We start from the raw sequence: 12,789 nt of genomic DNA, 5'->3' as shown, positions 1-12,789 counted from the left end.
CGAACTATATCATCGTCGTCTTTTCACACCGTTTCATCTCAGCGACGTCTGGGAGGCCGACCAAGCAACATCTTTCACCTGTTCATCTGAGAGAACTAGTGTTGATCATCGACGGCACCCCTTTGCCATGGATCAGGTATGTCAAGACTTTCACCTGTCGTAATATTATTTGACTTGTCGTCGAGATAGATCGCAAATTAGGTATGGGAGGCCGCCATGGGAATCGACCAGATCAACACATCCAAAATCTCATTGGATAGAGTCGACGCTTCATACTTATTAGATTATACGTACTTATGATTCTAGTTCTCCGAAACCCCTTTCGGGTAGATCATAAACACAAGTATATATAATGTCCTTAGGCCGCCATGTCCTTAATGCGTAATCTACAACTATGGTTAGATCATCCAGGGCAGATTAACGTTTGGGTAAATAATCGATTGTCCCCTCCTTATTTTATCACAAAGATTTGCACTAATCGCCACTAGTTAGATCTCTATATCCGGGACGCTTGAGTATTCCACACAAGAACTCATCAGTTATATGTGTTGTACACTTTGCTAGGTGGCACAACGTGTTAGCCCACGGCGTTGCGGTGCTGCAGTGAGGAAGAACAAAAAGCATATCGTAAGAGGTACACAAATTTAGGACACTCTTGTTTTCCAAGGAAATTGTAATATTCTGGTTTATGTATATAATTTTGTATGCAGGTCCTAACTGTGAGGAGGGTGAGGATTTTGAAGGTTTCATCAGGTATGCCAATCGCGTAAGAATGGATGATGCACAATTTGCTACATTGAAACAGCTAGTTGACAAGCACATGCCAAGAAAGCCACCGTATGTCTGCACGATCAAAAAATCAATCGTCGTGAAGAATAAAGCAAAAATGGTAAGCGCTGGATTACACACCAAAATTTTCACAGTTTCCTAACATAGCTGATTGAATTCTCTAATTGACTGTAATCTTATATGCAGTACTTCTCGAGGGGATTCACACTAAACCACATTGCTAGGCATACACAGCTACCAGCGAGAAATAGAAGTTTATTCATCGAATACTAAAATTGCAACAGTTTAAGATGGTGATGAGCAATTCACAGGTCAATGGAAAAGGCAAAGGAGGTGCCATGATAACAACAAACTGGATGGAGGTTGTGAAGAAGACTAATATGAGAGTTAAAAACGTGTTTGTGTTCTGGTTCCGTGGTAGCCGCGGTGGTGGTCTCAAGCTTCTGGTTGATATTCTCTGAAATCAACAAAGGCATTACATTATTTTTACAATTAACTTATTTGTCCAAGTTGGAAGTCATGCTGAGACATTTTGATGTTTGTTGCAAACTTTATTTGACGTTTATGTCATACTGTTTTCAAATTATTCATGAATGTCAGTAGTGGTTCAAATTTTAAGTTTACTGAAATTATAATGCATTGTAACCACGAAAAAACGCCGTGAAATAACCTTGCTCTCCGTCCATCTCCTCTCATTCCGACTATCAAACGCCGTCGCTAAGAGAATCTGTTTGAGCTACTTTGATTACTCTGCGCATAAGGTGTGAAAAATAATTTCTATTTGCAGCAGTTTTACGACATGAGTAATACTAATTAAGGTAACAACATGAATTAGCGGGCAATTATTCAAAAATGTGTACCTTTGATTGTACTAATTAAGGGGACAACATTAATAATCGATCCCCGTAATTGACTACGCCTCCAAACTATCGAATCCCAACATTCCCCACTAATTAAGGTAACGACATTATTTAGGGAAACAAACTTTGTCACGTTGATATCGACCCTCCCACGAATTAAGGTAACGACATTATTTAGGGAAACAAACTTTGTCACGTTGATATCGACCCTCCCACGAATTAAGGTAACAAGATTATGATCGCCTTTTGCCCACTTCCACCTATATAATCGCCTCATCTAACCTCATATCGTCTCTCATCGAAGCCTGGACGGGAAGAGCGGCGTCTGCGAAGTTACAATGGAAGATGATGTAAGTCATACGCAACTCATCTCGTGTTGTCTATATTTAATATCAGATCTAATCTAGTCAAGTACAAACTCGTCTCTTCCGATTGCCCGATGCCCTATTTTCTCTGACGGTGATCGATGCCCTAACCATCTTAGGACTCAAATTTGTACGTGTTACATCTTTTCTATATTGAACTAGGTGGCATCGTTTGCTCGTGTTCGTCATGTTCGTGCTGCTCTTAAGTTGCACAAAAAGCTGAATATAAGAGGTCCGAAATTACCTCCCATTTATGTCTTCCATGCGATTCTATTGTTGGGCCTGATCTATTTAATACTTACGCAGGTCCTAGAATAAAGTGTGAGCATGAGTTCGAGGTGTTTGTTGAGTATGCAAATCGAGTAGCTATGGATGATGGAGAATTTCGTTATCTGAGAACTGTAGTTGATTATCTGAGAAGTAATGTTCAGAAAACTAATCTGAAAGCACCAATATATGTCTGCACCATAAAAAAATCACACGTCCAGGAGGGTAAAGCAAAAATGGTAAACATTACAGTACACACCAAGAGATTTATATTTATTTTCTACACCGTAACTGTTGTTTATATGTTTGATTTCTTTTATGCAAGACTTTTTGAAGAGATTCACCATGAGCCACATTATCCCTAATTTTGAACTGCCATCAGAAGTAGAAGTCTTATTCTTAGGAAAGGCTCGCCTCAAAGTTAAGATGGTGATGGACAAGTCAAAGGTGAAAGGCAAAGCCAAAGGAGGTGCCATGATAACATCGAACTGGAAGCAACTGGTGAAACTGCACGATATGAGAGTTAGTGACATATTCATCTTCGCTTTTGGTCGAAGCGTCGTCGATGGTGAATTCAAGATGGTAGTAGATAGGCTCTGAAATATGAACACTTAGTTCATACTCCAAATATTTTGTTATGTTTTTGAAGAACCATTGTGTCATCGATTTTTTATCTTCAACTTATTTTCTGTTCATGGACTTCCGTGTGTGTTGCTCCATCGTGAGTCCGTAAAGTGTTTTCGTAAGTAAAACGTCCGTATGTATAGCATTTACTGACCGTCCATTGGGGCAACTGACGACCGAATTTGCTGCACGGCAGCCTAGGCGACGCATTTACCGTGGCGCCTGCGCGTGGATAACCAGTGGCTCCTGCGCGTGGTTTACCGGTGGCGGCGTCCCAACTAGATATGTCGCTTCATAACCGGCGAGCCATTAAACAGGAGGGGAACTGATTCGGTGGCATCATAATAGCGAACACGCGTGGCCTCCCAGTCAACAGGTCGTCAACAGCGAACACGCGTACAAGGCCGCAGCACCACTCACTCGGTTCACCGACAGTCCATTTTATCCCATCCAGTGGAGCACATCAGGCCATCCCGCACCAAACCCTAGCTAGCCCATAACCTAAACCCGCCGCCGTCGAGCAGCCGTAGCAAGCGATGGGCCTCAACGACCACGAAGCCGGAGGGAGCAGCGCCCGCGGAGCTAAAATCCGCCGTGCGGCCCCTCGTCCTCAGAGCCTCAACCCCGACGAAGCGACGATCTTGGCCGAGGCGCGGCTGCCTGCTCCGCCGTACTGGCACCTGCCAGCTGGTTGGAGGGTGAGCGCCGCCGGGTACGCCATCCCGCCGGTCCCTGAAAAAGACGAAGATCTGCGCGGCTACATCCGCCGCCGTCGAGCTGCCCTCACGCCGTGGGATCGGGCGAACCCAGGCATGGGGAGGACAGCGCCTTGTGGAGGCCCCGGTTCGAGATGGAGCGCCTCGACGAGCTAGCCAACGAGTACGGTATGTACGCCGGCGGGAGGTACAATCAAATAGGGCGGCAGTCCTTCTGGGCCGGCAAGGACGTGGACACCGTGCTCGCGGCGCACGGCTATGTCCCTCTTCCTCGCGGCGCGCCACGCCGCCTACCACCACCGTACGGCGAACCACGGGCACCTCCAGCTCTTCCGCCGCGCCGGCACGAAGGGATCGTCCTTCCACCTCCAGCGACAAGCGAGCCGCGGGACCAAATTCCGATTCGCGGCCCTGCACCTCATCTGCGCGTTCCCAAGCCGGAGCCGCAACCGGATCCGGAGCCCGAGCCACAGCCGAGGTGGACTGCGTATCTCAATTACCAGTCGGAGATTCGGGCTCCCGACGACCCCGCCGACACACCGGGCTTCACCCAGGCGCTCCAGCAGTCCAAGGCCGAACAGGAGTTCGACAAATGGTGGTCGCCGGAGATTCGGCTCCCGACGACCCCCCCGACACAACGGCCCTCACCCAGGCGCTCCAGCAGGCCACGCCCGAAGGGGAGGACGACAAATGGTGGTCCTCCGAAGACGATGAGGACGTGATATTGGGAGATGTGGAACTGAGTTACCAGGCCCAGATGCGGGCTCACGATGACCCAGCCGATACACCGGGGCTCGCCAAGGCGCTCCAGGAGTCCAAGGTCGAAGAAGAGGGCAGAAAATGGTGGTCCTCCGACGAAGAGGATTAGCCGGGTGGCATGTCTTGGAGGGACAAGCAAGATGTAGAGGCCGCCGATTTAGTGTTTTTTTCTTCCCTTTGCTGTTCAATCTTGTGTAAGAAACTTAGAAGGAATGAAAATCCTCTGTCGGCCCTATGTTTAATGCCAGGTGTCTTAACTTTCTTGCATTTTCTAGTTTATTAGTTCAAAAGACGTAGCTTGGTTAAGATCTAGGGTAAAAAATGAGTAAAAAATATTCACATATTGGTAGACTTGTGAACCCAAAACAAATAGTCTGTAAAAAATAGACCTCTTATTTTTGTTCAAAATGAAATATGCCCTATATATTGTTGACTAAAGGTGCATTGGTTTCACAAAGTCTCGTAGGGTTCTGACATGAAATAACCGTGTAGTCAGTTGGAATTAGTCACATGTTGGGCCTTTTGTTTCTGTTGTGCCCGGTTTTTGTTGGCCCATTTTTATAGCCCGAGGCTTTTGTGCGGAGATTGTATGCGGTTATTGTTGAAGCGGGGACACCGAGCGGCGAGGAGCGACGGCGAACGGCGACGGCAACGGCGAGAGCGAGAGCGGAGGCGCTTCTTCTTTTGGTCGTAGCCCCGGTGGTACTTTTCTGAGCCCCTGCACTACATCCTGCACGCCCCCCTCCACGACTTGCTGCCGCGCGCCGCCCCTGATGTAGGGTAGCTATCTATTAGGGTTAGTACCCAGAAATCTAGGACATCGCGGGGAGTTTGTAGTTCATTGTGAACATTGATTTAATTCTTTGGATTTCTGTTATTGGAATGTTTCGAATGTGTTTGATATGTTATATTATTTTTGTCAGAGATGGATGAAGAAGCAGGATGTCTTATTTGTGGCCAGCCTGACACTAACTGCTTCCGGTCCAAGCGTCGTGCATTTTTTTCTTTTGTACTAAGCCCATTAACGTGGAGCATGGACGCAGGGAAGGAATACTCATGGCCCATCCAGCAGGGTTCTCTAGTTTTCTTTTGTTTTTTTTCAACTCGAATTTAACTGAAATTTAATACTTTATTTTCACATAAATTCAAAAAATGAAAAAACCTTCACACTTCGTCTTAGAATGGATACGAGAGTGTGTGCAAAAATTTCTGGAGCGTTTCTCGAAGGTCGAAAAATCCACATTCTTAGAAACGGAACCGTTTGGGTTACATCAAACCACTTTTTGTAAGCTAGTCGATTTTTCGACCTTCGAAAAAAATTCCAGTTTTTTTTACCCAATATGTCACACGTTTTTGTGAACATAATCCGTTGGTTAAAACTTTTTTTGCATTTTTTGAATTTAACCAGGTTTGCTGCAGATTTATTGAAATCAAAACTAAAAAACTTATCAGTTAGGCCGAAAGACATGTAACGCGGTTTGTACTAAGCCCATTAACGTGGAGCATGGACGTGGGGAAGGAATACTCATGGCCCATCCAGCAGGGTTCTCTAGTTTTCTTCTGTTTTTTTTCAACTCGAATTTAACTGAAATTTAATAGTTTATTTTCACGGAAATTCAAAAACTGAAAAAACCTTCACACTTCGTCCTAGAATGGATACGAGAGTGTGTGCAAAAATTTATGGAGCGTTTCTCGAAGGTCGAAAAATCGACATTCTTAGAAACGGAACCGTTTGGGTTACATCAAACCACTTTTTCTAAGATAGTCGATTTTTCGACCTTCGAAAAAAAATCCAGTTTTTTTTACCCAATATGTCACACGTTTTTGTGAACATAATCCGTTGGTTAAAACGTTTTTTGAATTTTTTGAATTTTACCAGATGTGCTGCAGATTTATTCAAATCAAAACTAAAAAACTTATCAGCTAGGCCGAAAGACATGTAACGCGGTTTCTACTAAGCCCATTAAGGTGGAGCATGGACGCGGTGAAGGAACACTCATGGCCCATCCATCAGGGTTCTCTAGTTTTCTTTTGTTTTTTTTTTTCAACTCGAATTTAACTGAAATTTAATTGTTTATTTTCACAGAAATTCAAAAATTGAAAAAACCTTCACACTTCGTATTAGAATGGATACGAGAGTGTGTGCAAAAATTTCTGGAGCGTTTCTCGAAGGTCGAAAAATCCACATTCTTAGAAACGGAATCGTTTGGGTTACATCAAACCACTTTTTCTAAGCTAGTCGATTTTTCGACCTTCGAAAAAAAATCCAGTTTTTTTTACCCAATATGTCACACGTTTTTGTGAACATAATCCGTTGGTTAAAACTTTTTTTGAATTTTTCGAATTTTCGAATTTTTCGAATTTGGCCGTCAGACATGTAACGGGTCAATGTGGGCCGCCAGACCTCTAACTGCATGTTCGCCTCCCGCCCCTATATCCGCCCAATACTGTGGCAGTTCCACCGTTCTGTCCCAAGCCCGGCCGTTCGTCTACCGCATCCCAGTGCTCCCTTCCTCCCACGCTGTCCATGGCATCTGCCTCTTCCTCCGTCGTGGCCGGAGTCGAGAAGTCCACGACGGAGAAGTACCGCATCCTTGCGCACGGGAGTACATATATCGACGTCGTCTACACCAATGAGGCGGCGACTGTTGATAGAATTCTTCGTATGTACGAGGGTTGGCTCGACGAGGACGAGGACAGGTTCAAGTTCATTGGTCTGGATCTCGAGTATGACTCTAGCGGACACAAGTTGGCGGTAATGCAAATCGCCATGAGGGAGCACGTTCTTGTATTCCACTACATTAGGTACAAGGATCATTGAAATTTATGTCCCTACATTGAATTTAAAGCGTCCCTACATTTTCATTACAGTACTTGTTGAATTTATTTGTGCTGCTCTTGACAAAGGTGCAAGGATCATTGTCCGCGCCTACTGACTTTTCTCAAGGACAAGCAATACACTTTTACAAGTGTTGATAAAAGAAATGACACAAAAGTTCTTCGTGCGGCCGGTCTTCCTGTTCCAGAAGAGAGACACATCGACATCCAGGACATTTTCAAGATTAATGGTCAACCGCAGGCTGGAATGGCTGATCTTGCAGCAAAGCTCATTGATCCCAAGTTTGCCAACATGAAGAAGGACTTCAAGTACAACCGGCTTCGGAAGGAAGGGCATGGTTTCTGGGAATGCAAGCCACTGTCCTGGATGAACCTCGAGTACGCAGCTATTGACGGCTATCTCAGTTATGAGATATACAACAAGATCTACACGGTGAACGAGGGACAAGCTCACCTCCAGAGATCAGACCACATCTGCCCCAGATGCAAAAATCAGGATGAATCTTCATCAATGAACAAGCGTCAGAAGCAAGCCTGAGAGTGATAAGACTCAAGGGGGCAAGTACTAGTGTGTTTGTGCAGTCTGTAATTATATTTGCGATGTGTCCAAGACATAGTTGTGCTCTATGTTATTTGTGAACAAATTCTCCATATTGTTTTGTAAGTATCATACGTTGATCTGTGCGATGCTGTAATGGTATTCGCAATGTGTGCAAGACATAAGCTGTGCTCTCTGTCATTCGTGAACAAAATTGTCCTAGTTGTGTTGCAAGTATCAAAATTCGACCTTTGACAATCTGACCAATGTTTGTACAACAAATAATACACAAGTGCAACAATGTGAATCGATCAAGTAGTGTTGTTCATACTTCCGATGGTCCCTCATATCTGCATTGCATGAAATAACACACAAGTCAGTGGCACATAAAATAGTAGAAGATTAGTGCAAGCTATTTAAGAGTAGGGCTGAATCAGATACTCACTCCTTATGTAGCCTGCACTTCATCTTGTTGTTTCTGTTATGACCTGGTTGATTGCAAGCAGCAGCACAACCTCTCATTCTTCAGCTCGTCGTGTGACAAGATCCTGCCATGTTTTGACGTCTGTTGATTCGGTATCCTTGTCCTTATAGTACTTCTTGTTTTGTTTAGGTGCTCCTTTGGTCTCAGCTTTATCAGGATCACCCACTACTGGTGCATCTCCTCTGTTTTGTGCGTCCTCATGGTAAGCCGTTGAACGACTGTTCTGGTCACCTTTTCTCCTGTGTATTATGCCTTTCATACATTTCATAAGCTCGCTGTAAGATTCTGGGTCATGCAATGCTGCATCAAAAGCTTCTGCTCCAATTTGGGTAAGCTCGCTATGCTTTCTCCGCTCAGCTACCCCTTCCCATCCCCATCCGTACAAATCACTCTCGCGTCTCGAGGGCAAACCATACCTTGCATCCTTCGAGAACCTTCGGAGAACACAACAGTTCGGAATTTCAGAGTACCCCACAAAATGCAAAACAAACAAGATGTGCTTGCAAGGTAGCCCTTTCCGATACATCCTTCGGCAGTTGCACGTTATTGTTTCCTCTTTGCTTTCGTGTCCGTACTCCACCGAAACAAATACTTACGGTTATTCATCCATGACACAACGAAGGTTGTTAACCCACCAGCACATCCAAGTTGATCTACAATCTCTAGGCCCCCAATCTTTTTCAGCTCCCCTTGAACGAGGTAGAAGTTTGTAGCAGTGAATTTACGGGCAGCAGACATCTCTATATCCTTGTACCTGGTAACTGCAACCGGTACTGTCTGAGAGTCTATGGTGTCCCGGCGGGCCTCTTCCTCCCGGACACGGCATCGTTATTCTCGTAGTGCACAACCATATCCACCATTGTCAGTCCAAAGTCAAGGTGGGTGTGTAGGGTGGAGTTCAAACTCTCGCTCCTCTGGTTGCTTTTCATTCCGAGGAAATATCCATTCGCTAGATACGCGGCTGACCACAACTTCTTCCTCCTATACATCCTCTTCATCCATTCTTTGGTTAATTCCGTCTGGTGCTTCTCGACGAATGCCCTCCATCTCTCCTCGAATACTTGTTCTGAAGTGGTGTAGTACAGCAGCGACCGGAATTCATTGTGAGCCAGGGAGTCAATGTGCTTCTTCATGTTCTTCTCAATATGCCACGTACAAACACGGTACCACACGCCTGGAAAGACTTTACCAACAGCGGCGATCATTGCAGCGTCCCCATCAGTGATGATCCCTTTAGGCTTCTGCTGATACATGGCTTTCGTGAATGTTTCTAACAACCACTTGTATGTTACTTCCTTTTAAATGCAGAGACAATTGCGCATGCAAAAACAGTAGTCCTGGCGGTGATTGTTTATTCCCACAAAAGGTATGAACGGCATAGCATACCGATTTGTTTTGTACGTCTGTCAAACACCAAAGCACGTCACCGAAGTCGGCATAGTCCTGCCGAGACTGAGAATCACACCAGAACAGGTGTAACAATTTTCCACCTTTACCAAGCTTGTAATCAAAATAGAATTCAGGATCATCTCGCTTCCTCTTCTCCATAATGCCAATGGTTGTGTTGGCGTCACCCTTTGCAAGCATCTTCCTCTTTTCACGGCAAGACATGTTGTAAAGATCCTTTCTTACAAATCCTACCATGCTGTATTTTCCATTGTCACTGATAAATGTCCTCATAATGTTGAATAATCTCATCCCAAAGAGCTCCCAGTGACATGATCCTAGATTTCGATGAGCCTTGATCTTTCTATGAGACCTCATAAAAGCGATTTGATCACCAGTAGCAGGCTTATGGTTGTGATTGTCGTCAAATCTCAGAACAGTCCAAACACCCTTTTTCCTGTTATACGACACACCGAAATGGGCACCACAAATGCGGCGAGACTCGATGACGGTGCCGATACGTTCTGTCTTTCATTTCTAAGTACTTGCTTTCACGTTGCCCAGCCCTGGAGCAAAGAAACCGCCTATACCGAATGGTGGGTGTCCCTAATTCATCAAGGCGTTCCTTTTTCTTCTCGCGTCGAATGCTAAAACCATGTTCTTTAGCATACTTGTTGTAGAAATAATAGGCAGCCTCTTCGGAAACAAAGATCATGGCCCTTACAGCCTCATACTTTCGCTGTCTGCTCATTTCCGCATCAATATCATATGGATCCTTATTATCTTCCTGCTTAGTATGGTCCAACTGGGAACTTCCTGTCACCTAAACAAATATGACAAACATGGCGTTATTGTTACAGACACTTTGATTTGTTCTATTATGCATTGCAATGCATCAAAATAAAATCTTACTTCGCTTTTGCATTCAGATTTTGACAGCTGTGAAACCCCCCCTTCTAATGATTTCGACTGCTCAGGAATATCCTCTTCATAAGCAAAGTCTTCCAAATCAGAATCCCCATAGTAGGTAAGCTCACTGTTTCTGATTACAACAACCTGCGCAATTTGTAGGAAAATAGCAAATTACATGTATATTCATCTTCACCTGGAAGAAGGCAAGTAAGATAAAAGAAAACATACATCACTCGTATTTTCAGAAGTGGGTTCATCATCTGTCTCTCTTATGCTGTCTTCATCATCGATGTCCATCTACAAAATTTGCAACAAGGAGGCAAAATTCAAGGACAAAATATTCCCATGCACACTGTACTGATAAAATATGAAAATGTGAGTGACTCACATTATCAGACTCAGATTCAGGATCACCAAAAATGCTATCATCATCATCAGACGAAGGTATTTCATATTCATCTTCTGAAGATGAAATATCAAAAGCATCCCATGTAGAGTCATCAACATCTGTAGTTGCTTTCTCATTGCCAATCCCAGAAGCCATAGAGCCGTCCATCTGTCCAAATAAAACCAACATCACTGACCTAATCAACATAAAAACTCGGCTTGGAATTCATTGTGAAATGCTGATTAACAAAAAATATACGAAAAATTGGTAAAATTTTGAACAACAAATTAAACCCTAAGCACAAATGCGACAATACATCCTATAAAGTATACATGGAATAATAATAGAATAACAGTGTGGCACGGGGGGCTAACGATTCACCGGGGTACGTGCAAATGGCGGTGGTGAGGGATCGACCGGCTACAACAAGACGGAGGGATCAAAACCCTAGGTATGAATGGCGGCCGTGGGAGGGGAGGGGTGGAGTTGGGCCAAGGTTGGACGCCGGATCCTTGCCGCGATCGGCGGACAAGCAGTATTCACCGGAGAAGATCTAGATCGGAGATCGCCGGGCTGGCGGCTGCGACGAGCTGATCAAGGTACGTGAGAATGGAAAGTGACAACCGACGACGATCACCAAGCAGTATCCATCGGACGTATACACCGACACGTACATACACCGAAACGTACATACACTGTATACCCTTTCAACGAGTACAAGGGTACACTGTATACCCTTTCAACGGGTACACGGGGTACAATCGATATGGATCTTCGGAGGCTAACCTAGCCCGACCCGTTAGCGCCGGCGGAAGGAGCACGTGCATAATGGTACGTTTATGCAATTGTTGGTTTAGGGGTCTATGGAAGCAGTCGCCTACATATTTATAGTCCGTAGACTTTCTAACTTGGGAATAATCCCAACCGTGTACGAACTAAACTCTATCTTTTAATCCTGACCGACACGTATCCTACTATATTTACAGATACACGGGCAATTTAGCCCAAACTCTTTATACAAGGCCGATTCATGAATATTTTCTACGTATATTTGTTAAGCCCATCTCAATCACGACCCACCTCTGATTTGGTTAAAATCTGGTGATAACAGCAACAATGCTGCAAACAACAATGATGAAGGAAATCCGGAAGCCTAGATCATTTGTATCGTTTTTTCATTTTTTTTTTGAATAATACTTTATCCTTCATTACGTGGACAATGTAATGTGTAATAAATTTTAAGCATTTGAACTATTTTATATATTTTCTACAATTTATTTTGTGTTTTTATAGTGGATTTACAAGAAAAAGTACTGTACGGGGCCGCGACCCAAACCTGCCGGCGTTGGGCGCAGGGCGCGACCCAAACGGACGCGCGGACGCGGGGCTCCGTCCGTGCGTCCGCTCGGCCAGCCAAACGGCCCAAAACGGACGGCCCAGTGCGTCCGTTTGCGTCAGCCGGTTGGAGATGCCCTAACCTCCGGGATCTGCATGCTGCTCTTTCCATCTACGTTCCTTCCCTTGATTGCAGCTGATTCCTTGCCGCTAGCGCGAAGGAAAAATGGACTCCCGCCAGCGCCTCGATCACTTCATGGCCGGCGAGGGAAAAGCTTAGGCAGAACGCGGCAATGACGAAAATTCTACAGGAGCGCCATCATCGTCAAAAATTCAAATCGTTTGGGCGCCCCGAATCCACCTATATGACCAGCCAATCAATTCCTTTCCTCATCTTAGAATTCCACCATTGCCTTCGCTGCAAACCATGTCGGAAATTGATCTCGATCAGGGCATATGGGACGAATTTGAAGATTACAGTGGTCCAATCCACGACCTTAACTACGACCTGGAGTGGGACGACAGCGA

The 12,789-nt window shown here is 44.8% G+C and overlaps 2 protein-coding genes across 2 annotated transcripts; one reads left to right on the top strand and one right to left on the bottom strand.

Annotated features, from left to right (window-relative positions):
- The first annotated feature begins 6,907 nt into the window (after nucleotides 1-6,907).
- Nucleotides 6,908-7,756, top strand: LOC139834876 (3'-5' exonuclease-like). Its single transcript, XM_071824853.1, has 2 exons — nucleotides 6,908-7,185; nucleotides 7,288-7,756. Exons 1-2 carry the CDS (start codon nucleotides 6,908-6,910, stop codon nucleotides 7,754-7,756), a joined length of 747 nt encoding a protein of 248 aa, XP_071680954.1.
- A 1,269-nt stretch (nucleotides 7,757-9,025) lies between these two features.
- On the bottom strand, nucleotides 9,026-10,883 carry LOC139834868 (protein FAR1-RELATED SEQUENCE 5-like). The gene is made up of 5 exons (XM_071824852.1): nucleotides 10,767-10,883; nucleotides 10,539-10,682; nucleotides 10,217-10,449; nucleotides 9,627-10,083; nucleotides 9,026-9,535 (listed from the first exon to the last, which is right to left on the bottom strand). The coding sequence occupies exons 1-5, from the start codon at nucleotides 10,833-10,835 to the stop codon at nucleotides 9,026-9,028; spliced, it is 1,413 nt and encodes a 470-aa protein (XP_071680953.1). The 5' UTR covers nucleotides 10,836-10,883.
- Between the last annotated feature and the right edge of the window lie 1,906 nt (nucleotides 10,884-12,789).

Source organism: Lolium perenne, chromosome 1, assembly GCF_019359855.2.
Source record: "Lolium perenne isolate Kyuss_39 chromosome 1, Kyuss_2.0, whole genome shotgun sequence".
Taxonomy (NCBI): Eukaryota; Viridiplantae; Streptophyta; class Magnoliopsida; order Poales; family Poaceae; genus Lolium; species Lolium perenne.
The sequence above is the reverse complement of the archived record's forward strand: the minus strand, read 5'-3'. Positions and strand labels throughout refer to the sequence as shown.